Source organism: Aulonocara sp. 'chitande type north' Nkhata Bay, linkage group LG12 (assembly GCF_057382095.1).
Source record: "Aulonocara sp. 'chitande type north' Nkhata Bay isolate Kocher_YH1m ecotype deep benthic linkage group LG12, A_spYH_male_GT1.1, whole genome shotgun sequence".
NCBI lineage: Eukaryota > Metazoa > Chordata > Actinopteri > Cichliformes > Cichlidae > Aulonocara > Aulonocara sp. 'chitande type north' Nkhata Bay.
The window spans coordinates 20,241,262-20,267,187 of NC_141355.1; the positions used below are offsets into that span (position 1 = coordinate 20,241,262).

At 42.3% G+C, this 25,926-nt stretch overlaps 1 protein-coding gene across 3 annotated transcripts in view; it reads right to left on the reverse strand.

Moving 5' to 3' along the window:
• pip5k1bb (phosphatidylinositol-4-phosphate 5-kinase, type I, beta b) overlaps positions 1-25,926 on the reverse strand; it is a 32,471-nt gene extending 6,545 nt beyond the window's left edge. The window contains exons 1-9 of one of the 3 annotated variants that reach the window (XM_086314116.1): positions 25,723-25,926; positions 15,745-15,837; positions 15,582-15,644; positions 14,957-15,087; positions 11,833-11,950; positions 9,660-9,812; positions 8,202-8,501; positions 824-1,020; positions 386-469 (exon numbers count right to left, since the gene is read on the reverse strand). In XM_086314116.1, coding sequence (XP_086170242.1) covers positions 386-469; positions 824-1,020; positions 8,202-8,501; positions 9,660-9,812; positions 11,833-11,950; positions 14,957-15,087; positions 15,582-15,644 — 1,046 coding nt within the window. In that variant the 5' untranslated portion in view covers positions 15,745-15,837; positions 25,723-25,926. Of the gene's footprint in view, positions 1-385; positions 470-823; positions 1,021-8,201; positions 8,502-9,659; positions 9,813-11,832; positions 11,951-14,956; positions 15,088-15,581; positions 15,645-15,744; positions 15,841-17,937; positions 18,033-25,722 lie in introns of those variants that run through there. The other 2 variants (XM_086314115.1, XM_086314117.1) reach the window with 2 other exon arrangements.

Below are 25,926 nucleotides of genomic sequence, written 5' to 3' on the forward strand. Positions count from 1 at the left end.
TTCCCCTTTATGCCCGATCAAACCTAAAAGGTTTCACTTTTCCCTCTGGGTGCAGCGCAAAGCTTTGCTCAACTTAAAGTTCTGCCTTTAAGTTAAGCAACATTTAGCTTTTAAGAGAGCAAAAGTACACAAACTCTGCCTTTTCATCATATCTGACCTGATCTGACTTCGCCTTCGCTGTCAAGTCTGATGCCGACAAGGCTCACAAAGGTTTATGCGATGCTTTTAAAGCACCACGAGTAGGAAAAGCTGATGACCCAAAAGGCTGTTGGATCTCATAAGACTTCGTGGCACAAGAAGTCAACATATTAATCTATTTTCTAGACAAAGTAAGAAGGAAAGGCAGTAAAAATCCAGTGTTTTTCAGTTTCATTAGCATCAGTACCTGTATGACTGTAGAATATCTATGATGCCCAAGTAGATGAGCAGCTTTTCATCTTTGTGTGTCCGGGCTGGGATGCCGCCCATCCTGAAAAAGAAGACAGAAACCAAAACATGGCAGCATTTAGAAAGCAGCTGTAGTTCAAATGAACGTTCAAACGTGCCTCTGCACTTTTTACGAGTGTTTGTAAAAGAGGCTCCTGCAGTATTTACATTTGTGTGTGTGTGTTGCTGTAAATATGCAGACCAGTGTTTGTATTTTTGTAGCTATGGTTATGCGAGAGCCCGACTGTGTGTTCGAGCGTTCTGTGGAAGGTTGTGTAACGTCTGCGAGGGAAAAAGTGGACATCAGGAGACAAACAGAGGAGGTGTGCGTGTGCATGTGTGTGTGCATGTGTGTGTGCATGTGTGTGCTTCGCCCCCCCAGGCTGAATAAACTCACGTGTCATCAGTGGTGAGGGCTTCAGCAGCCTTGCCGTCTCCTTGAATGGACTCCATGGCGGTGGAGTAAAGCACCCTCTGAGCCACGGGTCTCCTCCCATCACCCCCTGCCTGACCCTGCTCGCCCCCCTCTCTGTGGTCCAGGACGTGCACGCCCAGCAGAAGACTGTAGTCCATGATCTTGAAACTCTCAAGCACCTATTGCAAATTACAAATAAAAAGAGTTCACTCAATATCACAATCTGGATATAGTTACATGATTCAATCTCCCACCTCTCAAAACTTTGAAAAGTTTTCTACTAGACTCTCATGAGGAGGGAGTTGTTTCCTTCCTAAAACACTTTCATCACCCAGCTCAGTCAAAAGTGTGTCGGGTGATGAAAGACCAGAAAGCCAGCAACAGGAAATCTCTGCTGAAACCTGTTCAGAGCCAAATACACAAGGTGTTTCACCACAGAGAGCCAAGTGTTACACACCGACCCGTCTGAGGAGCCTTTTACCAAGCTTCCCATAAACCCTCTGACTTTATGGGAACCCAGCGCTCAAGAAAAGCCACCCTGTGGCAGGAAAAGGGCAGAAAGTGAGGTGGGAGCTTGTTCTGGGAATGGGATTGAGGTCACTGCCATGTACTGAGGCTTACTTTATGACCCAGACTGAAACAAACAACCAAGAAAAATAAGACAAGCTATGGTAACGGTTTAATATTCTTAGCTTGAAGCCATTTGCTTTTGCAAATACAGTCGGCAGAATAAAAATGACACACATCTTCTGATGGGATCGAGCTTGCAGCTACGCCACGCCTACCGCTGAACTCTGCCTTCGTTTAAGGTCAAAACAATGCCAGTTGAGCTTTCGAGTCATAAATCGCGCTTCCCTCGACAGCTTTAATGTGTTTATATGGGATGAAAAATCAGATGAAACAGGCTGTCTAAACATGAATGAATAAACCAGATAAATGCTTTAACACTATGCATTCCCACAAAGATTTCTATATTTACTGCAGAAAAAACCTGACATAATCAAAGACAGTCATGGCCCAGAATCCAGAGCAAAATGAAGTTATCTATAGTCAGAAGATTTTATTAGTGTTCATTGTAAATCAAGTTAGCATTTGCTGATATTTAAAGCCAAAGCGGCACACACTCATGCACACAACTGCAAGCAGACTTAATGAGTGACTCAAAGCAAACACAGGGCCTTTTCACCGATCACCCCCCACCCCTCTCTTTTTTCATATCAACTATTTGCATCCCCTCGCTCAAACTCCCCCAGCCTATTCAAACAGCAACCATTTTGAATAGAGCCATACACATCACGCTGCCTACAGAAAGCCACGACCGAGCATCCGGGCCCCAGTTTTCCCCGACGGACAATCAAAGCATCACAGCAGACAGAGAACACCCACGTTTGTGTGTTATTTATGCAAAATTTCTCCTTGTATTTTTTAATCTGACTTATTCTGAGGGGCATACCGGTACAGTCTTTAGTTCCTGCTTTCAAACACAACCGTTCTTGTCTCATAGTGAAAGTAATAATAATACTGCTCTAAAGCTCCCGTGAGACGCCAGCTTTGTCATAGCAAAGCTTAATCCTCAACAAAATTCGATTTTTCTCATCATAGTCTAGCCTAAAGCGCTCCTCCACCCATTCAGCTCTGAGCCAGTAGAGCCGCCCGACTTTGCACTAATACATCAATAATACACAAATACATGTGTTCCCTATTCATTGAGCAAGCTGAAGCACTTTTTCCAAGTATACACCGACTACGAGTCCAGTTCAAGAACGCTTGGTTTGTCGCAGAAGTCGTGATGGGGCAGAAAGGAACAAACACCAACCCGCCACCTGAGGAGGTCACAAAAGCCACAACTCAAATCCCGCAACACACTGTCAGTGTTGGTAATTTAAGATCTTTTCTTCACAATGGGTAAAAAAAACGGTATGAAATGACACAATAAAAACTGAAAAAAGGGCTTGATTCAGAAAATGGCCTTGATTAGAAAGAAATCTAATTTAACTTTACCCTTCGAATGATTCAAACATAACACATTGTGATCTGAAACTTTAAAAAGAAAAGTCCCACAGGGGTGTAAAGTAGGGCGTAATGTTTTCATATTCGTACTGCTCTCCATGACGTCACGACGCCACGCAACGAGTGGCTTCAATGACTGCTGACAAAACGGCTGTAAGAGCAACACACTTCCTGACTTCTCTTGAAATGGACCCGAGTGATCAACTGAGCTTCCCTCTCTGTAATATTTGTTTTCACTTGTCTACCACACTCTGCTGTATTCTTCCTATTTTCCACTGACCTGTTAATTCCACAAACAACATTATTTTCCATATAATGGTTAATTTAATGGCTAAAAATAAAGAGAAAATAGATGAAATTTGCTCTCTGTGCCCCAAAACACTTTAATCACATTAATCAACCAGTCGACAGCCAGAAGGGAATCAATGTCTAACCAGAATAATTGCAGACAATCACATTTAATTCACCTGTTAATAGAAAAAAGAAAAACATCTATTTTTTTACCCTGTATTTCCACACAGCGGTCATTATAATTCAAAATTACTCCCATTACAATCCATCTATCACATGTTCATGCCTGCATTGCACTAAATCTTTCCATTTCTATCCTTGTTGGTGTCTGAAATTCAAAAGCTTGGATTTTAAAATACACTTGCACCCGCTTTATTAGGTACACCTGTTTATCTTCTTGTTAACAAACATATCTAATCAGCCAATTAGATTCCTGTGACTCAGTGCTTTCAGGAGCTGAGGCATGGCGGAGACGACAAGCTAAAGTTCAAAGTGAGCATCAGAATGGCGAAGAAAAGCGATTAAGTGACTTTGAACTTGACATGGTTGCTGGTGCCAGACAGGCTGGGCAGAGTTTTTTTGGAAACTGCTGATCTGCTGGGATTTGCCTGCACAACCATCTATAGGGCTCACAGTGAATGGTCAGAAAGAGAAAAAATATCCAGCGAGCGGCAACTGTGTGATGCCATCATGTCAATATGGACCAAAATGCCCAAGAAATGTTTCCAGCACCTTTGTGAATCTATGCTATTCTATGGCACTTCTGAAGGCATACAGGGGGCCAAACCAGTACTAGCAAGTGTATCTAATAAAGTGGCCAAAAGTGTATATTTCTTAATGCTTTTTTGGCCTGAGTTGCCCACAAGATGACAAAGTGTTGACAGCCAAGCATGTGTTGTGAAGAAAAGTCTCCTAACAGCTTGATTTCATCTTCAGCATCACAGTCATTATGTTTGCCTCACTGCACAGTCACTGTAATGTGACAGCAATGCTCTTCACCACGCACACACACACGCGCGCACACACACACACACACACACACACACACACACACACACACACACACACACACACACACACACCCAGAGTCAGACTGGTAGATGCACACACACTCTACAATAAACCCTCTCTGTCTCACTCTCTCTGTAGAGTAGAGTTCAGCATGAATTATTAATGCCTCGTGTTGTTTTGGCATTTGGGGGAGTATCAGGGGAGCTGGAGAGTAATGGAGAGGAGAGACTTAAGAAGAGAGCACATTTCTCGTATCGGTTATTTCTGAAATGTCACAAGCATTGCTCAAACACCATTTCTTCTTTTATCTAAACTGACTTTCCACATTCCCACATTCCCTGCAGGATCTGGAAAAACAGCTGAACATTACTTTTTTTATCATAGCTATTAAAGGACAACTCTTTCTTCCACTTCCTCGTTCCCTCCAAAGCCCCCTATGCCCCCTGTTGCTTAGCTTCTGTCGACCCTTACTCTGCGTTCTGGTCCGCAGCCTCTCCTGCGGTGACGGGGTTAGCTGCTTACTCATGGAAATGGACAGAGATTCTGCTTAGAGGGCACTTTGCTTCCCGCTTAGGAGGCAAACGCAGGAAGCCATGACAATAAACTATACAGCACAGTCTCTGTAACAGCTGCTGCAAAACAGTCCAACTTGCATACACCATATAGGTTTTATAAACTATATACATTAATTTTATACACACACAGACAGCCAGTGCATCTCTGTTGTACTTTGAGCTTGTGAACTGCTTGCGTGCGCTGCCAGGTTAAACATTAAGAAATCACTGAATTAGCCAGAAGGGAGGATGTCGGTGTCAGTGTGCTTAAGAAAACAGAACTTTGAGAAAGTCAACACACTGGTTAATGATAATGAGAAACACTCTAACCTGAGGAGATTACATAAGGCTCTGAGTTTATGGTAGCCTGACTGTAAGTCAACATCACAAGACCCAGATTTACCGCAAAACTCGAGATAATGTTTGACTTAAAAGGAGGGAAAGCAAGAGGTGATCACACCTGTTCATGCAGCAGTCCTGTAAGAGGAATCAATTTCCCCTAAAGAGGAACAAAAAACTACAAACTAATGCAGCAAAAGATTTTCTGTAAAACTGAGCTACCCATGTCATTACTTGTTTTCTGAGTATACAGAAATTAGAGGACACAGATTGTGTTACATAATAGGCTGATTTAAACACACAGCATCCCACTATTCATTAGCTTTAATTCTTTCAATAAAAACATCATGTTTGTTTCCTCTTCTTCCAAATAAAAAACTGAATCATTTACCTGAAGTTTGGTGTAAGGGAAGTCATTAAGTTGTTAGCTATATGGAGCCTCACGAGGTTGCCAGGTCTGGCAGGTTGGCACGACTCAGCAGGAACTTTGCCAGGAAGTCTTTCTTTTGCTGTTCCCTGAACTCATCTGATGTACCCATCAACACTTGCTGTAACATCCAGGTCTATTTCCAGGTTAAATACAGCAGGCTGTTAACATTTTTTTTCCCCCCAAAAACAACGATTGAGGTCTAGATTTTCTGCACTTTGAAATGGCCCTTAAAAACATAAGTGGGCAATTAACTTTCCCAAGAGACCACATGACAAGCTGGGGCTGTTGTGAAGCGACACACCAAAAAGCCCAACTCAATTTTACTTATTAATTTTCTTTCTTTATAAAGTGCTACTAGAAAGAGTCGTCATTGCAGTTAGACGATGAAAATGTGACACAGTAAAAACGTCAACATTTAATCACCATTTACTCAACATTCCCCAAAACAACTGTGAACTGTATGCGCATATTTTTGCACAAGACTTAACTTTATACAAAATACTGTTGCCATCTTGCTTGTAGGTAAATGAATTAATCTGTGTTTTTTTATTTCTTTTTTTTTTTTCCAGTGCAGTAAAACTAGCTGGCTTTGGTCTTAAATAAGTGCATTAAAATCATCAGATTCAGTGTCTAAAGTTGAAATGTGAAGGACAGTCACAGCGACAGCAAATGCAAGATCTGCCTTCTATTCTGCATCTGAGAGCTCTGGAAAGTCTGTGCCTTTCTTCTCATAATGCTCTTGACTTTCTGGTCTGAGGTCCCATACTCTTTCCCCAGGCTGAGCCACCTGACAGCTGTGTGGTAGCCTATGTCACCATATTTAGTTTCATGTTCCTTCAAAAGTGCAAAAAACAGTTCAGCGTTCTCGCCCCCAATTAACTCTATTAGTTATGAACATGGTTAATTTTTAGCACCAAGTTACACACCTCCTGCTGTATCGTACAATGCTAACATATGAATTTCAGTTCTGGGTTCAGTTCAGTTACTTCTGTCTAAATCTGCCTTCAATCATTTTTAAAGTGTCCAAATCTGAAATTTGTCAGATTTGGACATAACGTCTGCCAGTTATCTGTGAACAAATCACTCCCTGTTACAGTCCCTTTCACTAAGGTCATTCCTGCCAGCTCCTCTGTAATATACTTGGGATTTACCTAAAAGAATAAGTAACTGGCCTGTGTAATTGTCACTGGGTGGGATTGACACAGCCCTCACCCAGAGCCAAAGAGAAACACTCAAAATCATCTCTGTGTGTTTAGTCTCAGAATGGCGATTCAAATTGTACTCCTCAAACACACAAATGAGCTCTCCACAAGCAAAGCACACAGTCTTACCTCTGACCTCAGTAAATACATACTTACATACATGTCTTGTTAAAAAAAACTCTACACCCTGAAACTGTCTTTTTATTTTATTTTTAGTGCGAGCTGACATTTACATATCGTATCATATCTCTCATAAGTGTTTCCACGAACATGTTCACAGTGAAGCTCCATTTGCTTGCACACATGTACATATATAGATTTTAAAAAAAACAAACAACAAAACCCCAAAGGTGACTTTAAAATAAAAGCACAACTAACTAGAGGCTGTCCGATGCCCAGGTCTGCTCTAACCTGATTATCTAGCGTTTGATCATGGTGTATAAATAGCTTCACAAATATGCCACCTCTCTGTGTTTAGAAAGGGTATTTTCCAAATGGAAACTTCTGCTGTAACCGACAATGAGCCAAAGGTTATGTATGCTTAGTGCTTTATTAGGGTCTTAATTCAACATTTCAGAAAGCTCTAATGTAAAAAAGCTTAATATACAGCCATTTGTTTTATGAGTTTATGGTGCACAACGCCTGAATTGTTGCCTTGGGAGGGGAACAGAGGCTGCAGACATCAGTACCAAGTAAGTTTTGTGTCTTTTGCTTTTTAAAACCTAGAGGCTTCTTATTTAATCACAGCTATGGCCCACAAATCTGAAAATTTACTGTATACGATCCATCAGGCTCCATGACTAGCAACAATTCTTCCTAACTAATGTAATGCAGACAGACAAAGGGATATGAAAGGATGAAGTTTATGTGTTTGCAGCATAACGTTTTCTTTTTTTAAAGATTTGGTGAATCGCCAGATCACAGCTCATGTCTCTTATTAAGCTCAAACTATCCTCCTTCAGTTGAACAATTTCACGGTGTCTGCATTAATACAGAGAAGAATGTGAGCCTTTAGATTGGAAGACTATCTTTGGACAGGGCTCTGAGTCTCACGCTACCAGGATCATGCCTTAATCACATTCAGTGTTTGGAGAGCTGTCACGTAGTGAAACATAGCCGTGCAAGGAAACAAGAACAGAGACCCGAGGCAAACTGAAAGTTTAGCTGAACACATTGTCTTTCTCTCTGTGGCAAAGACAAGGAAAATTCTCTTTTCAAAATATTTCGTCCCATCTAGGATACGCACTTATTATCCCAAAGCAGTATATAATGTGATTAAGTTACAAGGATGCATGTTGCTGGTGTTAGAATACATACCAACCCTTTAAAAAGATATATTTTCTCACTAGACTAAGATTTCCAGCTTGAAAGGATTTCACCAGGAAAGCGCCGTGCTATGAAACCAAAATGAGATCATCCTAGACTTCCTTATTTGTTGTAGGGAACAATAGAGAGCTTCCTGTCATGATACGACTGCCATTTCAAAGCCAGTCTGTGAGAAGAACATCCATAAAACTACCTACCCGACAGTCTCTCTGCAGAGTCTTCATGAGGTTGTTGTACGTCTCGGCGTCAAAGTAAAGCCCCTCCTCGTGCATGTCTTGAAAGTCCAAGTCTTTGTAGGTCGGACAGGCCTTCTCTCTCTCTTTCCTGGACGCTCGTCTCTTATAGGTGGATCCCTTCAGGTCGTATTTGTAGTGCATTTTGACAGAGCGAGGCAACACATTGTTCATCACCACCAATCGGATGTTGATGCCTCCAGACTGGATGCAGTACAGGCCGTAAAACTTGGGAAGCAAAGTGCGTGGATTCTGGTTCAAGTTCTGTGAATTTAGAGAAAGCACAGGGGCCGCAACGACGTTGACTTTTGTAGACTGGGTGCATTTTTTAAAAGATATATTAATGTGTGGGATAAAAGGAAGCAGTTTGGTAACTAATTTGTGCATGGTCAGAATTATATTGCAGATAACTGTGACGTACCTACCCCAGATAAGGAGCTCTGTTAGTGTTTGTAGATAGAGCTATAAATTGTGGACCATCTGTTTAGTATTTATACTACTATAAAAAAATCTGTAGCTCCGCTGATTTAAAAAAAAAATAAAAAATAGACCTTTGCAGAGGACTTTAAACTTGTGCAAAGAGCAAACTTCTGTGTCAGACATATCTGATTTTCATGCCAAGAAGAGTGCTGAGTCTTCTGTTACGGCTCAGAGCACAGCAGTTTTCAGTGGAATGGCACATAGTGCCCAGTGAGCGTGCTTTTCGATTTTGCTATAACATTCAAGGAGTTGTCCAAACTGTCTCCCAAAGTTAGACTGCTGAGGGAAAACATTCAATAGACAACTCAAAATTTTGTGAGTGTATTTTTTTCCCCACATTAACAAAGTCTTGGCTCAACACCTTCAATTCTTGCCGGATATGGTTCCCTGCGACTTTACCTTCTACTCCAAAAAGAAAACATTCAAGTGAAGGGTTGCCGTTTTGACACAGTGGATCAGATCTAAAACACACTACTGGAGCACAAGTTTAAGTGGTCAGAACAGCACTTCTATGAAAGGATATATCTAAAAATAGCAAGCGGTGAATAGAAGTGGCGAATTGCTGCAGAAGAGGACTAACTGGAAGGGGAAGACTGCGTATGGTTTAAACTCCATATGTGGAAAACTTGGCACCATGTACACTCCATGCTTCACTGATGTCAAGCAGAATGTGGATGCAATAAATAAAAACATGAATAACAAAATGAACTGATCAAATTTTGGACTTTTATCTATGCAACTGCCACTGTCCTCAGTCAAGTTGAATTGCTATTCAGGCTCCTAGTGCAGGAGCTAAAGGGCATTTTCACTCCATCTCATTTTTGCCTCTGACGCATCTCATGAGTAATCACTCATTTAACACCGAGCGGGTTTTAGACACCAATCAGCAACAATTTTCACATGCCATCACGAACTGTAGTGAAGTAACATTAAACTTCTCACCATGTAGTATCCAGGTAGCAGCCTCTGGAGAAACTTGGCCTCCTTGTGCTGAACGGTTTTAATGATGAACTCATCGTCGCTGGTCAGGTAGAAGAGAGAGCCGCTGGCCCCGGGGTTGACCAGCTCAATCAGAGGCTCGTTTACCAGGGAGTACTGAGGAAGAGAGCCATAAACATTTCATATCTAATACATCAAATTCACAAATCAACTCTTTATGGTATAGCTTTGCACGCAGCAGAGCAGGAAACAGAGGTCCCTCGGCTGGTGCCACAAAATTGGAGGGCCGCTTTTGTAATGAAAAATCAGCCCCAAAGTCTACAGTTGTTCACATGCTTATCGGAGAAAGCTGTCTACATTTGTTTTATTGTTCCATTAATGCCAGCTCTGCTTCACATCAGTCTACTGTTTATCTGTTTGTCAAACTTTATAGGCGCCCACGGACATGTGAATCTTCCTGCTAAGAAACGAGAGCCTCTGTCCCGCAGTGCCCATCTACATACAAGAACCCGCAAGACTGTAGAGAAGCGTTAGATATTAATCAGTGCATTATGAGAGCCACATTTTCAAAAGAGAGAAACACTGGAGGCATCCACTCTCCCTCTCCAGAGACTCTTCCACTTGATGACCATCCACAGTCATGTTGCGTTACCAGCACAAACACATCCACACTTTATTGCATTTGCACTGAGGCTGGCTGTGTATGCGTGTCCACATTCTCTCTTAATTAGACACCGCAGTGTGGCCTCCGCCTGAATGAATTCATCATCACCTCAAGGACATCAGTCATTAGCACTACTCCTCAACGCTGGCGGGCCTTATGCCATCAACCCTCTTCGGCCTTGAAATAACTTTTTAATCTCCGACTCTCTTCTGGAGCTTTTTGTCTCTCTTTTTTGCAGAAAAGAATCTGGCCATCAAAAGGAACAATGTAGCCTGATGGGTTTAGGAAAGACTTCGAGGCATAAGGAACGCAGGAAGATGCCGCCACAGCAGGATAAAGGTCAGAGGAAATCACACCTTTTTGAAATCTAATTTTATTTATATACAGGTAGAGTATCAATTTAGCATTAAATTAGAACTGTCAAACGTTTGAAATGAACACCAAAGACTTCAGCCAGGGAATATTTTCACAGACAAAAACACGTGCAAACGAGCAAAAACAAAAACATGAATCACACAAAATGCTTCTGTCTAAATGTCAAAATGTGCACCTGTGAGTCTGCTGGGAAATCACTGCATGTGTGAGGATTACAGCTGTGCTAATGAGGGCACATGCTCTGTCATTATTAGCTCCAGTATCTCCACCACCCCAATGTTTTGCCTTGACTTCACCCTCCTGGGGACTGCAGCATTACTGAACCTATTGGATTCTACATTAGTCAGCATTTAGTTGGTGGAAAGAAATTCCAGACAGACAAAAATAACGAGGAATTCTCTCTTCTTTATCAGACTTACAACTGATTATCTATGTCAGTTTGTGACGTGTGCATGTAAGAACCAGGTGAATCTCGCTGTAACACAGGAAATCTCAGCCTGTGTGGTTGTTTCTTTGGCTGCCCACTCCTCCTACACAACCAGGGAGATGACAAATCAAACTTGGCATGTAGAACATCTTAAAAATGCATCTACGTCATTACGTAGACTGGCAACCGCCTAGCAACAGCCTTAAAATGATGCGATTTCAGCATTTATGCCCCTGTAACACCTTACGTTGAATGTGAAGTTATAGCACCTAGCAAGCAGTTAGCTGAGCTTTGCATCGAGGCTGGAACAGGTAAAAAATCAAAATCCAATGTCATAGATCTCACTAATTTATAAAAATGATCTCTGTTTAATCTCATAAACAGCAGTGAGTTTATGCGGGTTATGTGCAGGGAAATACTGGACAGGCAGTCAGTGACAGGAAGTGACTCAGCATATTTTCTTAAATCTCCTTTTTTTTTTTTCCTTTAAGTCTTGAAAGCAAAAACTTAAAATGACCTTTTTTTACCCCCTTGAATAGGACCAGCAGGTTAATTTCAGTTGCTGTGCTGAGAAATGAGAGTGCACTAGATTTGCTTCCTGCGGCATGGCTCCATACAAATGAGGTGGTGATCCAGACGGAGCTGAGGTCTGGATTATGAGCATGAACACAAATAATGACCTGCAAGGTCTGCCAGGTTTTTAGTCTTACCAGGTAGTCATCTGGCTTGATGCCGAACAGATCTCTGAAGTAGCGGAAGGCCAGCGGGGCGTACGTCTTGAAGCGGAAGTCAGGATAGTGATGTGCTGGAGTCAGGTTGCTTCCCTCACTGGTAATATTTGACCAAGACAAGATGAGACAAACACACAAACGGGTATATTAGATACATCTTTCAACACTAACTGACATGAAATTTAAAAAAGAAGCTTTAACATTACAAAAGGAAACATGTTAGTGTCAGTAACACAGATGCATTCTCGCGCCCCCTGGAAAACTGGCACTACCGCGGGAAATGAACACCAGCACCTAATCTTTGTGCCTGGTATCTACGCTATTGACTCTGGGTAATTTTATCAGAGGGCCCTTGTATTTTCTTCCATTCCTGCTTGAACAGGCTTCAGTAAGTCCTCTATGGGAACCCAGATCCACCAGCATTGTGCTAACAGAGATAGGTCTGTATAGAGTTCTTCGCCTGGAGACTGAAGATGGCTCTAATTACTGGATCGAACAATACCAAATAAAAAACATGCACTTCACCTCAAATGGGGAGAAAATGGCTCAAATAAAAAGGTTTAAAACCAAACAAAATGAGACACAATAACCTGCATGTTTTTTTTGTTTTTTGCCAAGCGTGGAGTAGGAGACGTTTCCAGACGGGCTTCGACAAAGGCTGACCCTGTTTCTAACTAACCTAACCAATAATCCTGTAAGCACATTGGATAAGGGTAGCGTGAGTCAGCCGTCGAGTCTTTTTTTAAAGCTAAACTTTCATTGGAATCAGTTTTGTAGTTGCAGAAATAGGTTAATAAAGGTTTTGTTTCCCAGGGCACCTCTAAATCTGGTTACTTGGAAGCTGCTCTGGGTAGAGAGGCCCTTTTGTTGTTCCCTGCGTGTGCTATATTCAGTGACACGGAGGCAAGGCGCAGGTGTAACACTATATCTGTGATCACGCAACAATGGCATTTGAATGGTTTGTTTAGTGCGCGAGGACAACGGGAATCATTTGCCACTGATTGAGAGTCTACTTAAAAGAAAAAAAACATTAAGCAACACAAGCGCCCGGAAAAATTTCAGTCTAATCAGGGATTCATCTCCCTCTCTGTCTGCGTGAGTCTGCGGAAAGGTGTGAGACAAACTGAAAATTAAGCGTGTGGGAGTCAAAGCGACATCTCCGTTTCCATCGTTTAGTCACTTGTTCAGGGTAGTCCTGCGGTGGGAGGAAAGAGAAGGGTTTGTGTGCTATTACAGAACAGAAGATAAATGCTGAGGGAAAGCAGAAAGAATAAAATAGGAAACGGTTATGTCAGAATAAAGATGTAAGACATTCATTTTCTCCCCTCACTCATTACACTCTGTTTGTTCTGTCTTGTGTAATTTTATTTTCTTCCTAACAACATGGCCTAGATTCTTTCTCCCCCTGTGAAAAAGGTGGCCCTGGAGACTGCCACCACTTTCATTTTAATTCAAACTTGGGCTGGATGAAACAAGCCTCATTTTAAACCAATTGTCGCTCGTCATTTTGCGCTTCAGAGCCTCAGCTAGTGTTGCCAACTCCTCAGTAAGGAAAATCGCTATTGGTTGTCCTAAAAGTCGCTAGAAGTCGCTAAATGATGTCATCGCTTAATTTGCATAATTGGTCATGCTAATCTAAATTGTAACCTATGTTGTTGGAGAGAGAAATAACATCGTGGAAGAGACATAAAGTGAGTAAAAACCGTCCTAAATGCATTTAGAGTTTATTTAGAACTACAAATTAAATTTCTTTTAGCAATTATTGTTTTTTTTTATGTCACAATTCCAGCCCTGCTTCTTTACCCGGGCTTGGACCGGCAAAAGTGACCCGAAATAGGCACTCTGGTGGAGTTACTTTGTGTGTGTGTTTATAAGTAGTTTTAAACCTTGTGATCCACAAAACAGCATAAGAGTAAAAGAGTAAAAGAAGAACTGACTGCGTTACAGCACCCGCTGCTTGTTGAGAGTAAAAGCGATACGCGCTTTCACGTCTGTTTTTAGCGACTTTTTTTAGAAAAAAAGTCGCTAAGGGGTCTGAAAACTCGCTAAATATAGCGACAAAGTCGCTAAGTTGGCAACACTGGTCTCAGCGAGAGATGTGGAGTTTTCATCAAAGTCTTGAAAGTCATCAGGGCCTTTATCAGTCAAACACAACAAGAGCTTTGTTTGGCTGTTGCTGAGGAGCAGGACTGGTGTGCGTGCCAGAAGGAGGTTTGCATAAACCATGCCCAGTTTGCATATCCTGGTGCAGCATCTCTAAGGTAAACCACAAAGTACATCCTGATAGGACTGTAATTCTCCTCCTGACGTCCAAGGGTTAAACACAACATTGAATGACCTTGGATGTATTTACACTGGGATGGACAAACAGCAACTAATAGACATCTTTTGCTCAGCTGCTCCTGATTTAATTTGTTTTTGTAGTTCCTCTACAGCTCTAAAAGAAAACAAAAACTGATAAAGTATGTGCCGCAGCATCAGCTGTGTGTTAATAAACCATATGTGTGGACATAAGGCAACACTTTCGATGAATTCCTCGTCCTGCTTTAGATTATATAAAGCATTTCTTTGAGCTGATGATGTAATTTTGAAGATAGCTCAGCGGCGCGCCGCCGTACGTTTTGCTCTGTGGCAGTTAAGAGGCACACAGTAAGCTGATTCCACAGTTCTTGGCAAGATAATCCACTAGAATAGTTTTATCCCTGCGTCATGACTTAGACTAGCAAAACTGTTGATAAATGATGACGCTGGCAGTTTGAGGTGGTACCACATTTTCTTTGGAGTGGATTTCGAGCGCATGTAGTTTCCACCGAGCGGGATTAATAACAGCGGTTAATGTTTTTCATTCGAGATCCAAACATATAATATTTGCGGAGGCCGTCCAGGCGAAGCGTGCCCTTCACTCACTTCCCATTCATTCATTCACAGCCAACCTACACACAGTCTGTTTTTACGAAGCAGCTCTCCTATTCACCAAGTCCTGCAGATAAATAACCTTGAGCTTACGCGACAAGGACGCAAACCTTCAACGCACAAAAACACATATGCTGAGAGAGTGTTTCTGTGAATGTAACACTGTGGATGTGCGTGTGGGATCACTGACCTGGGCAGAAAGACACTCTCCACCACATAGAAGTCTTGCATAAGAACATCTCTGTCAGGCTTGGAGGTGAGGTTTCCCACTGTATAGCCAATACCAAGCTGAATGGCTCCCTTTAACGCCGAGGATGTGGTCTGGATGGGAAATTCGAAAAGAAAATATCACATTAGTCTAGCCGTGGCACACTTGCTCCCTTGTTTACCCTTTGATTTGATTTGAAATATGAGAATTTCCACACAAACACATCCAACTGCACTTGCAGACTTGGACACAAATCCAGTTTGTGTTTTTATTGCATGACACCTCTAAAACATATTTCCCCAAACCTGAACAGAGGTAGCTAGTATAAAGAAATGCATTATGGGTGAATCTTAAAAAAAAGAAAAGAGAGAGATGTTTCCATAAGGAGTGACGTCTACAGTACAAGAAAGAAAACAAATGTACCCAGCACTTGACTGACTGCTGGCAGCTGGCTGTGGGAGGGTCACGACATAATGTGCTGCAGAAGGAGTTAAGGGACTCGAGTGGCTCAGAAGCAAAAGCTGACTCTAAACAGCAGCATTAAATGTTAAGGGATCGTGCTCATATTCATCATAACATGAAAATGTTACCAAACACACTCCTTTACCTTCTTGTAGGTTTTCTCTGAGCTCCGATTCCCTCCTGTCCCATTTTCTGTGGCCGTAGACATCTAAAAGTGACACAAAGTCATTCAGGCAACAAACTATAACACCGTAATTCTTGTCAATTGTCGTATCACTCTAAAATTTACTGAGCAGTCAAAAGCATACCTTGCTTAATGAAAAGCTGCGCCTGACGAGCAGCAATCAGGGCAGCAGCTCTTGATTGTCAGGCTGAGCAATCATCAGGAGTTGTCACAGGACCTTCTGTAAGAGAACGGGTGCCCACTAAGTTACTATAAAATATTTTTAAAAAGGCACTGACATTGCATTAAAGTAAGTGAATCTTGCTGATTCTGCTAATCTCCACCTGATAAAAAAGGCACTTTAACTCTGATAGTCACTCCTGACTCATGAGATGTACATCTGTGTTTTGTAATAAACATCAGAGTTCTGCTCGAGTGCCGTGTTGGAGAAACAGTCCTTTCCTGCCTGTCACTTCAACACCTCACAAATCACAGCGTGCAGATACAGAAATCTTGTTACACTTTAATCTAATCGCCGGCTTCTCTGTTTTCATATTGCCTCCATATTCAAGACTTTGTACGTGCAGAACAACACCTCATAAAGGAGTGGAGCTGCACAGCGTGTCACTGCCCGGCTTACAGCTCATCCAAGTCCTCCCTGAGCCACAAAGCACCAGTCTGTCTTGTTTCTACGTATGCTCTCCATGAATTTTCCACTCCTCCTTAAAATGTGTCTGTTTTTCTCCACTAACACTCCCAGAGAAAATGAGACAGAGTGGCGTAAGTCATTTAAATGTTGCCTCAGGACACACTGAGAAGAAGTGAGGAGTAAGAGCACTTGCAAAAGTTGGACTTTGACAAGCTCTCGCAAGGCTGCAGTCACCACATCACCTGCATATAAATGCGCCTGCTGTTACTGGAGCTTTGAGTATCGCACAATGTCTTGCTGCCCTCATGCCCTGCAGTCACCTGTTTTGTGACCAGCTGTCACATCATCATCGCCATGCAGTGGAACACTAATTGAAAAAGTCTTGTTTGTGTTTGGTTCTTGCAAAGTAAAATCCTTGCAATATGTTGCACCTTTGTTGGAAATAGTCTCCAAATGGAGTAAGGTGCACTTGGACGAAAATACGCTCACACGCAGAGATTCAGATATTGAGAGTGTAGCAGACACTCAGCTCTTATCTCCAGACTGGCTCCTAATCTGCGCACCAGCTTCTCTGTTGCTATAAACACATAAGAGACAATAGCACAGACCACAGAGACCATCCTGGCTAGAGGCTTACTCGGTCTTATTCTGCCTCTGTGAATCATTCATAGCTTTTATATCACCTTAAAAACAATTTCCTTCCTTACGAAAAGGACACGAGCACATTCGCTCACACAACAAACCCAATATGGTTTTTTGTGCGAGCTCCTGTTTTTTGTAAAGCTCACGTCTGTCATAAAATCCTGTTATTGATCTCGAGCCTCGTCAGTCAGTGTAATGAGGTGTTGATCCACCTGAGCCTTTACACTATGTGCCCTGAGCCTGAGGAATGTTAATAAGCCCGTAGGCAGGCCTGTCTGGCTCTCAGCTCAGCACCGGCCTGAGTGTCAGTGTCAAAATGAATTGTGCGGACCTCTCTTTCGCTCTCTCTCTCGCGCTCCAGCCACCTCTCCCTCACCTGACCCCACAACCCAGCTGGTACTCTAACAGACTGCTTCGAGAACAATCCACGAGAGGCCCGCAGCTGCAGTGAACAACAGCAGGTCTCTTGTTCACCTCTCAACAAAAGAGAGGCAGACAGATGGTCGGTAAAAATGAACGGAGGATCCTAATCAGGAGCGTCTCACCGCTGTCAAACACTCCCATCCCATGGTAAATGCCACTCACACAGGACTCTAACGAGGAAAACAAGAGTACACTGTACACGTGTAACACAATACCTCGTGTTTCACAATTACATTAGACGACCTCGCTAACACAAAAACGCAGCTTTGTTAAATCAATGCCTCTGGTAGACAGTGGATGTGGATATTTGTGGTCTTGGGCGAGAACCAAATGGGGAAAGTGATCCAACGGGTCAATAAAAAGGAAACTTAGTACATGAAAGCCTGAGTCTGAATGGAAAACTCACACAGGCGTGTGCATAGGGAGTTGATATTTCGATGCCTTTGTGAAAAAGCAAGGAAGGTCAAAGATAGCCTATGTTACGATAAGACTTTGCAATGACCTGAAGAAAATTCCTAAGCAATGCAGGAAATGTCATTCCAGGATCAGCTTTCAACAACTTGATAAACTAAACGCAGACATTAAAGCCATTTAGTAAAACATTAAACTTTTTCCCTGACTTACCACAACTTCATTATGAAACGTTACTTTTCGAGCACCGTGTCCTTCCCTTCTTGTGAAGCTTTTTTTGTTTTTGTTTTTCTTTCTAAAACTTTGTATTTACCTCTCATCTCTCCCTGAGCCTCACTGTACGTAAACAACTCCATTCCCACTCGTCCCTACAGCCTTGTCAGAAACTCTACCACCCTTCAAACAAACACACTTGAGTGCACATCAAACACTGGCTCTCATGCCGTATCTCCTCCGCGGCTTCGGGGTTATTGCCAAGGCTGCCATTCTGCCCCTGTGGAAGTCAAATAGCCACTCTGCAGCCAAGGCAGTCCTTGAAAGGAAAATATGTTGCAGAGAGCAGACGTGGGCTGTCTGGTATGATGATTATGCAGATTGAATAAATCTAAGCTGTCAAAAACTCAAAGTAGCTGTGCTAATATTCCCTCAATGATCCCAGCGGGCAAACCAGTAGTAATAATAAAGGCAGTGGTCAGGCAGATCAATCAACACATCATTAACCATGCTACGGAAATTATACTCTCTTCAAAATGATCTATATCTACCAGTGCCCTTCAGTAGAATAGCTAGGCTAAAATTAGGACAATCTGGATCACAATCTTTTTCAAAACCATCTGACTATGACTTCAAGGCTGTGAGGTATTCAGTCAACAAGGCTCCCACAGTCTCCATCTCCAGAGATATCACATATGGGTTCCTTTTGCTCTGCTTCAGTCCCCGGATACTATTGGATTACTGCTGCAGATTGGAGACATAATGGAAAATCAATAGCAGAGCAGCAATGCTGAGCTTCAAGGACTGAGCTGCTGGGCTTTCATGACCCATGCAATCCCACAACTCAGATGTTAGATAAGCACCGAGATCTGGATTTGGGTGGATACAATCAAGAAGATGCACGGGGAGCCAGCTTAGTCAGCCTGAAGGGGATCAGCTTCATCAACTTAAATGCTCTCATCCTTCACAGAAACTCGGGATGTAGGGCATTCAAAAAATATATACTCAATATTCCCAATAAATACACAGAGAAAAGGCTCATTGTCTGTATGCATCTGTCATGTGGGGCAGTGATCATTATACTTTTGATACCAGTGCTCTTTTGGTGTGTCAGTGTGATTACCTAAGGACTTTGTTTCCCCCATCTTGATACAGTAAGGCAGACAAAGACCATAACAGCAAGGAAGAACTACAGTTTAGCATGTATAGATACATATAGGTTTTCTGGTCCAATGCACAGCCACACACACACACACACACACACACACACACACACACACACACACACACACACACACACACAAATACAACAGAAGAAGCCATTATAAAAGAAGCCAGGTATCATTTTGACCTGTTTTTGGCACGTTGTGTTCCATATTTTACGACGTGCTCTGGAGGTACGTTTCTTTTCATCTTTGCTCAGATGTAAAAGCTGTGATGCTGCTTCAGAGTAGTGTTTGTCCCTGAACACCAGGCACTATGCAGCACTGCAGAGCTTTCCAAGTGTTTGCGTATGTGTGCAGCAGGAAGGCTACATGATGAAATCAGACTAAAACGGCAGCCCACAAAGATGGCCGACAGGCTGGAGTAAGATACAGGTAGGCTACGTGACTTTTGATGGCAAAAGTGGCCAAAAAGCGTGGCTAAATGAAAAGACACAGGTCAAGCTGAAAGAAAATATTTCGGTTAATTACTGATATTAAGCCTGTATGTTACCATGAAGGGGCAACCTCCAGGCTGAAAGCCACCATCTCTGAAAACAAGTCGATTGAAATTAAACTTCCATCTTAAAATAATCAGCTGGTACAAAAAAACTGTGACAATACTGACCTGGATCTCCAGAGTTTGTGGTGTTGGTGCCTTTTGGAGCATTTTCAAGGTGAATATCTAAAACTAATATGGCTTAATGTGCTGTTATTTATATTAACAGCACATCAGAAAGTGGGCTCTCCAATTTTTTTACTCTTTTTAAAAATGTTTTTGATGTCTTTACACTAATTTGCAAGTACAGGTATTGATGGCTGTGTGATGCACCACAATACAGTCTATAGGTGGAACTTGCTAACATTAGCTGATAACTGAGCACTGCAGTCTCCTGTTAAAACATGGTCACCTGGGGTTCAAAACAACCAGGACTGATTGATAAAATGTGCTGACGTTTTAAAAACAGCACTCCACTACCCAACGAAGAAAGCCATAGTGGCTATGGCCATCTTTTAGATACAGTCTATAGTAAACATGTGCATAATGTATTAGATGTTGATGGAAAGTAAACACTGAACACTGAGGTCTATTCATGAGGTTTACACTGATAAAGTTACCAGAAGAGCTTGTTTGGATTACAAAATAATAAACACCGATCTGTTTTAACATCTTCATGCTGCAAGGAGAGCCCTGACACAAGTGTAAAAAAATGGGAGCTCCCTTCACTGAAAGCAGCTACCATCAATCACACAAGACGGAGCGTACAGCGTGTACTGAACACAGCATCCTTCTGAATCCTAAAAAAAACATGTTTCAGTGAGCTCGGCAGTGTGCATGTGGGCACAGTGATGTTCCCCTGACCATGCGTTCATCTCTAAACCTACATTTTATTCTGTGGTGTTGCATATTAGCATGGTGTTTGACCTTTTGATGACAAGAAATAAAGCAGAAAAGAAGGCGGGTGGGATTACACCTACAGAGTGGCCTTACCTTTGAAATGCAACATGAACAGAAGAAACAAGCTACACGGGGCGAGGGACGTAGGACAAAAGATGGAGGACAGCGAGAGGCAGAGATTCTGAAAAGCTGTCTTGTAAACGTGTAGTCGGGAGTTATATCAAGTTTTATTCTATGTAAACCCCCTTTTCTTGAGAGAAGAGATAAATCTGTGGTAATAAAGTCACAAAAAATGTCTCCATTTCATTATATAAGATAACTTGAGCAAGAGGAAACCCAGGGAGAAGATTCGGTCTATTTGTAATTCAGAGAGCGTCTCGTTCTAGCTCCACTCCGCATGAGAAGCTGTGAGGAGGAGGTCACCCTCTGTGTCCAGTGTGTCACATGATTCGGCTGAGGGCATGGGGGAGGTGGGGAGAAACATAGAGATGAGTTAATGGACAGAAAACAGAGACAATGTTCTTTAAAGACACAGAAGCAGAGACGCTGCTCCGATGGGACGGTACAGTACAGCACGGCTGTACAGAACGTACTACAGCAGGCTTATTATGCTTAACTACCAGTGATAACTAACCACAGCGAGCCTCTGCTCCCAACGTCAAGGCCCATGGATATCGCTACCATATGGAACAGAAACAATAGGAGACAGACTTGCCCATGTCAGTTTTACTAAAGCCTGCACTGTAGTCCAAAGGTCCTCATATTTCCCTTTAAGCCGAGAGAAGCCGTTTTATTACCTATGCATATCACAAACGTAAATGCTCTACTTCTGAGAATCCATAAATGATGTACTTCTCTGAAGTAGACTATCACATGATTAAAAGGGGAGTATATGGCCAGGCCTTTATTGACCTGAAGTCACAGGTTACTAAAAAAATAAATAAATGAATGAATTAAAAAAAAAAAATAGAAGATTTATACTTTGACGACCGTCTCCATCCTCTCAACTCATTTCTACTTCCTGCCATCTCGCTCTGGCGCTCTAGTGTCCCCCAAGTGGGCCTCCGCAAACCTCGTCATTATCAGGGCATGAGAGTGGGAGGGGGCCACAGGGGACTCAGCCAGCCCAAAACAACAACAACAAAACATCACAACCTCCAAATAATCGGAATTCCTGCGATGCTGCCAACGGATCGCTCTGCCAGCAGCCTCCAACCGGCCAACACAACCACTAATGGTTATGCAGTGTAGAAGAACTATGAGCCAATTATGTCTGCAGGTCTCCTTTTTTTCCACTCTTTCAAAAGCTGGTGTTGATGTGCCGCTCGCCCACAGAGATGGGAATTCCCGTTTGGAGGTCATTAAGATCAAAACGATAATACCGGGAAGTTCTGCATCTGCTGCAAAGTACATGAAGACACCATCGCGGCGATGATCGCTGACGTTCTTTTAAAGATTGTCTCTGTATTTATAAGTATGAGGTTAGAAAGTCATTTTAAGTTTGTAGTAAGTTTGAGTTGGTCGCAGAAGCTGTGACATCCTGGCTTTTCATCACTAGAACGGCTGCCACTCAGCAGCATCTTTTCATCGTTCTTCAAGCAATAATTACAACACGCTGAACTTCAAACCACTGACTTAGTGGGGAAACAGCAAAAAAACACTAACATGCTTAAAATAAACACATGCATCACATTTATATCCAAATAAGATCCAACACTTCGATCAATTTAAATGGAGGGTTGCACAAAAGAAGCTAATTCAAGGCTATTTAAGTGGTTTAACTAAAAGAGCAACAAGGATGAGGGTGACGATCTGGAGATAACACATTAACGCTTTGAATATTGTGAGGTTTTCTTTCCATTCGGCAAACAACATGTGAATGTAGCTGAACTGTCATGAAATGCAAGTGAAGAGATCTACAGACGCCTTTTTTAGGGCTCCATGCCTAAAATAAATGATCAGATGGTACAATTGATGATGTGTCCCTTTAACTATCAGTTTGACTTATTTCACTTTGTATGAGAAGAGAAAAACTAAACTAAACACTTTTGATGCTGTGGTCTGCCAGACAAACCTGAACATATTTAATAAATTTGAACTTTTCTGTTCCTATCGCATATTCTCTTTGCGGTTTTTCCTCTTTCTTAGTTCCTGTATCTAACAAGTCACCTGGGGAGATGATTACCTCTTTGCTTATAACTCACAAAGTTTAAAGGGTGTGGCACAAAAATAGATAAGAGACTCTAGATTTAATGTTCTCACTGCCGCTGGTGGCCGTCAGTAGCAGGCCTATGTGGTATGTGCTGACACGAGTGGAGCCTGGCCAGTGAATGAGGACAATAAAACAGAACAGAAAGAGAGGGCGAGCCCACACTCTGCTCAGGAGGTCATGCTGGACAGACGTATGGAGCCTAAACCTCCAAATATGACTCGAGTGTGTCTGACTGGCTTGTTTGAAGGACATACATTGTTTTATTCACCGTCATCTGTATTATAGATGGATACCATTTAGCTCATTTTCTCTGTCCGTGTTAACTTCACAACCAAGGAGACTTTTTAAACCCGGAAACTTAGTGCATGTCGGATATTTAGACTCTCAAATGATACCATTATCTGCCTCAAACATGTACAGCCAGACTATACTAAAGATACTTCAGCTCTGGTATTTGGTCACTTTGACCCAGTGTATTAAATTGTTAATTTAGCAATTGATTAACCAAAAAGACCAACCAATAAAAAAAAAAGTAAATAAATTTCCAAACAGAAACTTTGCTTTGTAGTTTTTCTACTGTACTAGAAAAACTACAAAGCAGTTTTAACCCCATGAGGAGCTGAAGGGCAGAATACTGCTCTTCACTACACTTACTTCAGTACTTCACAAGCAACAAAGCAGGAATTAGCTTGGATTTCGCTACAGCGGAGCATTGAGCAGAAGCAAGAAAAGGCTGACATGGTGTCGGATAACCCAAGATGACAAACTCCAGAAAGAAAGCAAACACTCCCGTTATGCTTTCAGCTCGTTGCAACTGGAGCGCAGCATGTTAGACAGCTTCAAAACAGACTGCAGACAATAGTGAGGGAGGATCCTCAGAGAGAAGAGCTAGAATGGCTGTAGTGGGAGGAGAGGTCGCACTGAACACACACAAACATTACCAGGTACCAGATTTCATTTTCACAACACAGTGAGACTTTTTTTTTCTCTAATCTGAACATGTTGAATGTGGCACACTGGTCACTCAAACCATTATCTGGAATGAGAGCGCTGCAAGCTAATGTTCAGACCACTGACTTATGTAACTGTCTTAATGAGTCTCATATGCCTGTTATTTTGGTCATATCACTACTCGAATCCCATGGTACAGTACGATCACAGTACACACAGTGCTCTTTGACCCATAAATCACAAGACTGAACTTAAAAACCCTACAGCTGGTAATTGTGCTACCTTTTTACACAGGGTGCTCATATATTTGGGAAAAAAAGCTGTATGAGCGCCCTGTGAGGCCCCTCTGCAAACAAGTACCTCTGTTTAATTACTGAAGTAAGAAAGAATCCGGTAAAACTCCAGGGAAAGACACAAAACTGCAGAAAGTCACAGAATCATCAAATATGATTTGTGTTGACAGTTTGGGCTTCGGGGTGCTGAGGCACTTCTGCTGCCACTCAAATGGAAAACATTATGTAATGCACAAATGCTTTTCACTCTTTTCAGTGCAAAGGCAGCAGGCAGCACAGGACAGGAGCACAGGTGTTACTCCCAAGGAGAGAGCAGGGGATTTGCATGAGCCATTTTCCTGTCAAAAATCCTGCGGCAAGCTGGTCAGCCTGGACAAACCCCACCTGTCTCCCAGTCAAATGAAGCAGGAACAGGAAGTTAATGAAGAGATTACACATTTATATATAGATGCTTTGTCTTTGTAGTATAGGCCGGCTTGGAGCTAGTCAGATTTGACTGATTATTCAAATTAGCGTCTAATTTCTGCAATATCTCAAGGACCAATGAGAAGATATTTGAGCAGCATTTGTTGCTTTATGAACCACAACGTGAATAACACCAGAAGCATTTCCAAAAGGAGGAATTTATCATCAACTGCTCCTCATAACCGAGAGAAAACTGCACTCTTATGCTTTCCATGTGATTATTCACAGCAACAAAGCAAAACTCAGTGAAGTCAATCATATATCACGTAAAAAAGAAACTCGTTAGCTGAGCCGCAACTAAACAGTATCTAAAGCAGCCTACAGGTTGTGGCTCTTCTTCTTTTGGACTCTTGAAACTGTTTCACAGTGGTCGCAGCTCAGGCCTTTGGTGTGGAGGCGCATCGGGATGAAAGGGGCTGTCTGTGAGGAGCTCAGCTGCCAAATACCAGCAGAGAAATGTAGCACCTCGCTGTAGAAAGAGCAGTGAGAACGTGACAGATGCGGCGCGGGCCAGCACGTACAGAGAGAAATTTGGTGTTTTGCATGTCAAATGCAGGAAAGGTTCCTGAGAAGTGTATCCACGTGCCAGGCCATGAAATGTGGAAATCTAATTGTCGTTCACCAGGCTCTCAAAACACACACAGGAAGTTAAAAAGATCACTTCACCCATTAACTGTCATCACATTTCGAACCACACTTTCCTTGCTCCATCCTCAGTTGCACAACTTCCAACTATGCTTGCCTCATTTCCCATCAAACTGTCTGTTTCTCTGTAAATGTGCAAGCCCAGGCTCACATGTGCAGATACATGAGGGGGGGAAACTTCATTTAATAGAAAACAGCTATAAAATATATATAAAGGAAGACAGAACTGTAGAGCAGCACTCATCTAAATAAAATCAACAAGATTTACATTCAGAGTGAAGGATGGAATTCACCTGATGTCACACGTGAACTTAGCATGAATATGTTAAGAAGATCTAAAATTATGACTCTTTCGGCAGAACATATCTTTTCTTTCTTTTTTTAAACTGAGTTATTCAGAGAAATGACACCTCCACCTCTTTATCAGACAACAAACGGAGCAGCTGGCTGACTCGCACACCTGCAGTTGTTCACCTGTCGTGACAACACCTGAGAACTGACGCTGTGAGACACAATGTCCACAAGGTTGTAAAAGATGTTGGGTGAACATCTGTGTCGGTGGCTACTGTCATTTTGTTTTCGTCTGTACGAATCTTTGGTGTGACGCATCAAACTCACAGTAATCGTCTTCTTCTTCTGCGCAGTCTTGTGGAAATATTCCCGTCTGAGCGGCTGCTGCAGTCTTTACCTTTCTGTTTCTTCAACGCGACTAGCCACCGATACAAAACTGCGGTTTAGAGTAGGACACGCAGCGTTTATTTCCACCGCAGGCTGGCTATGAACTGAGTCCTCCTCCTCTGCCGAGCAGACCTGTGTCGTGTG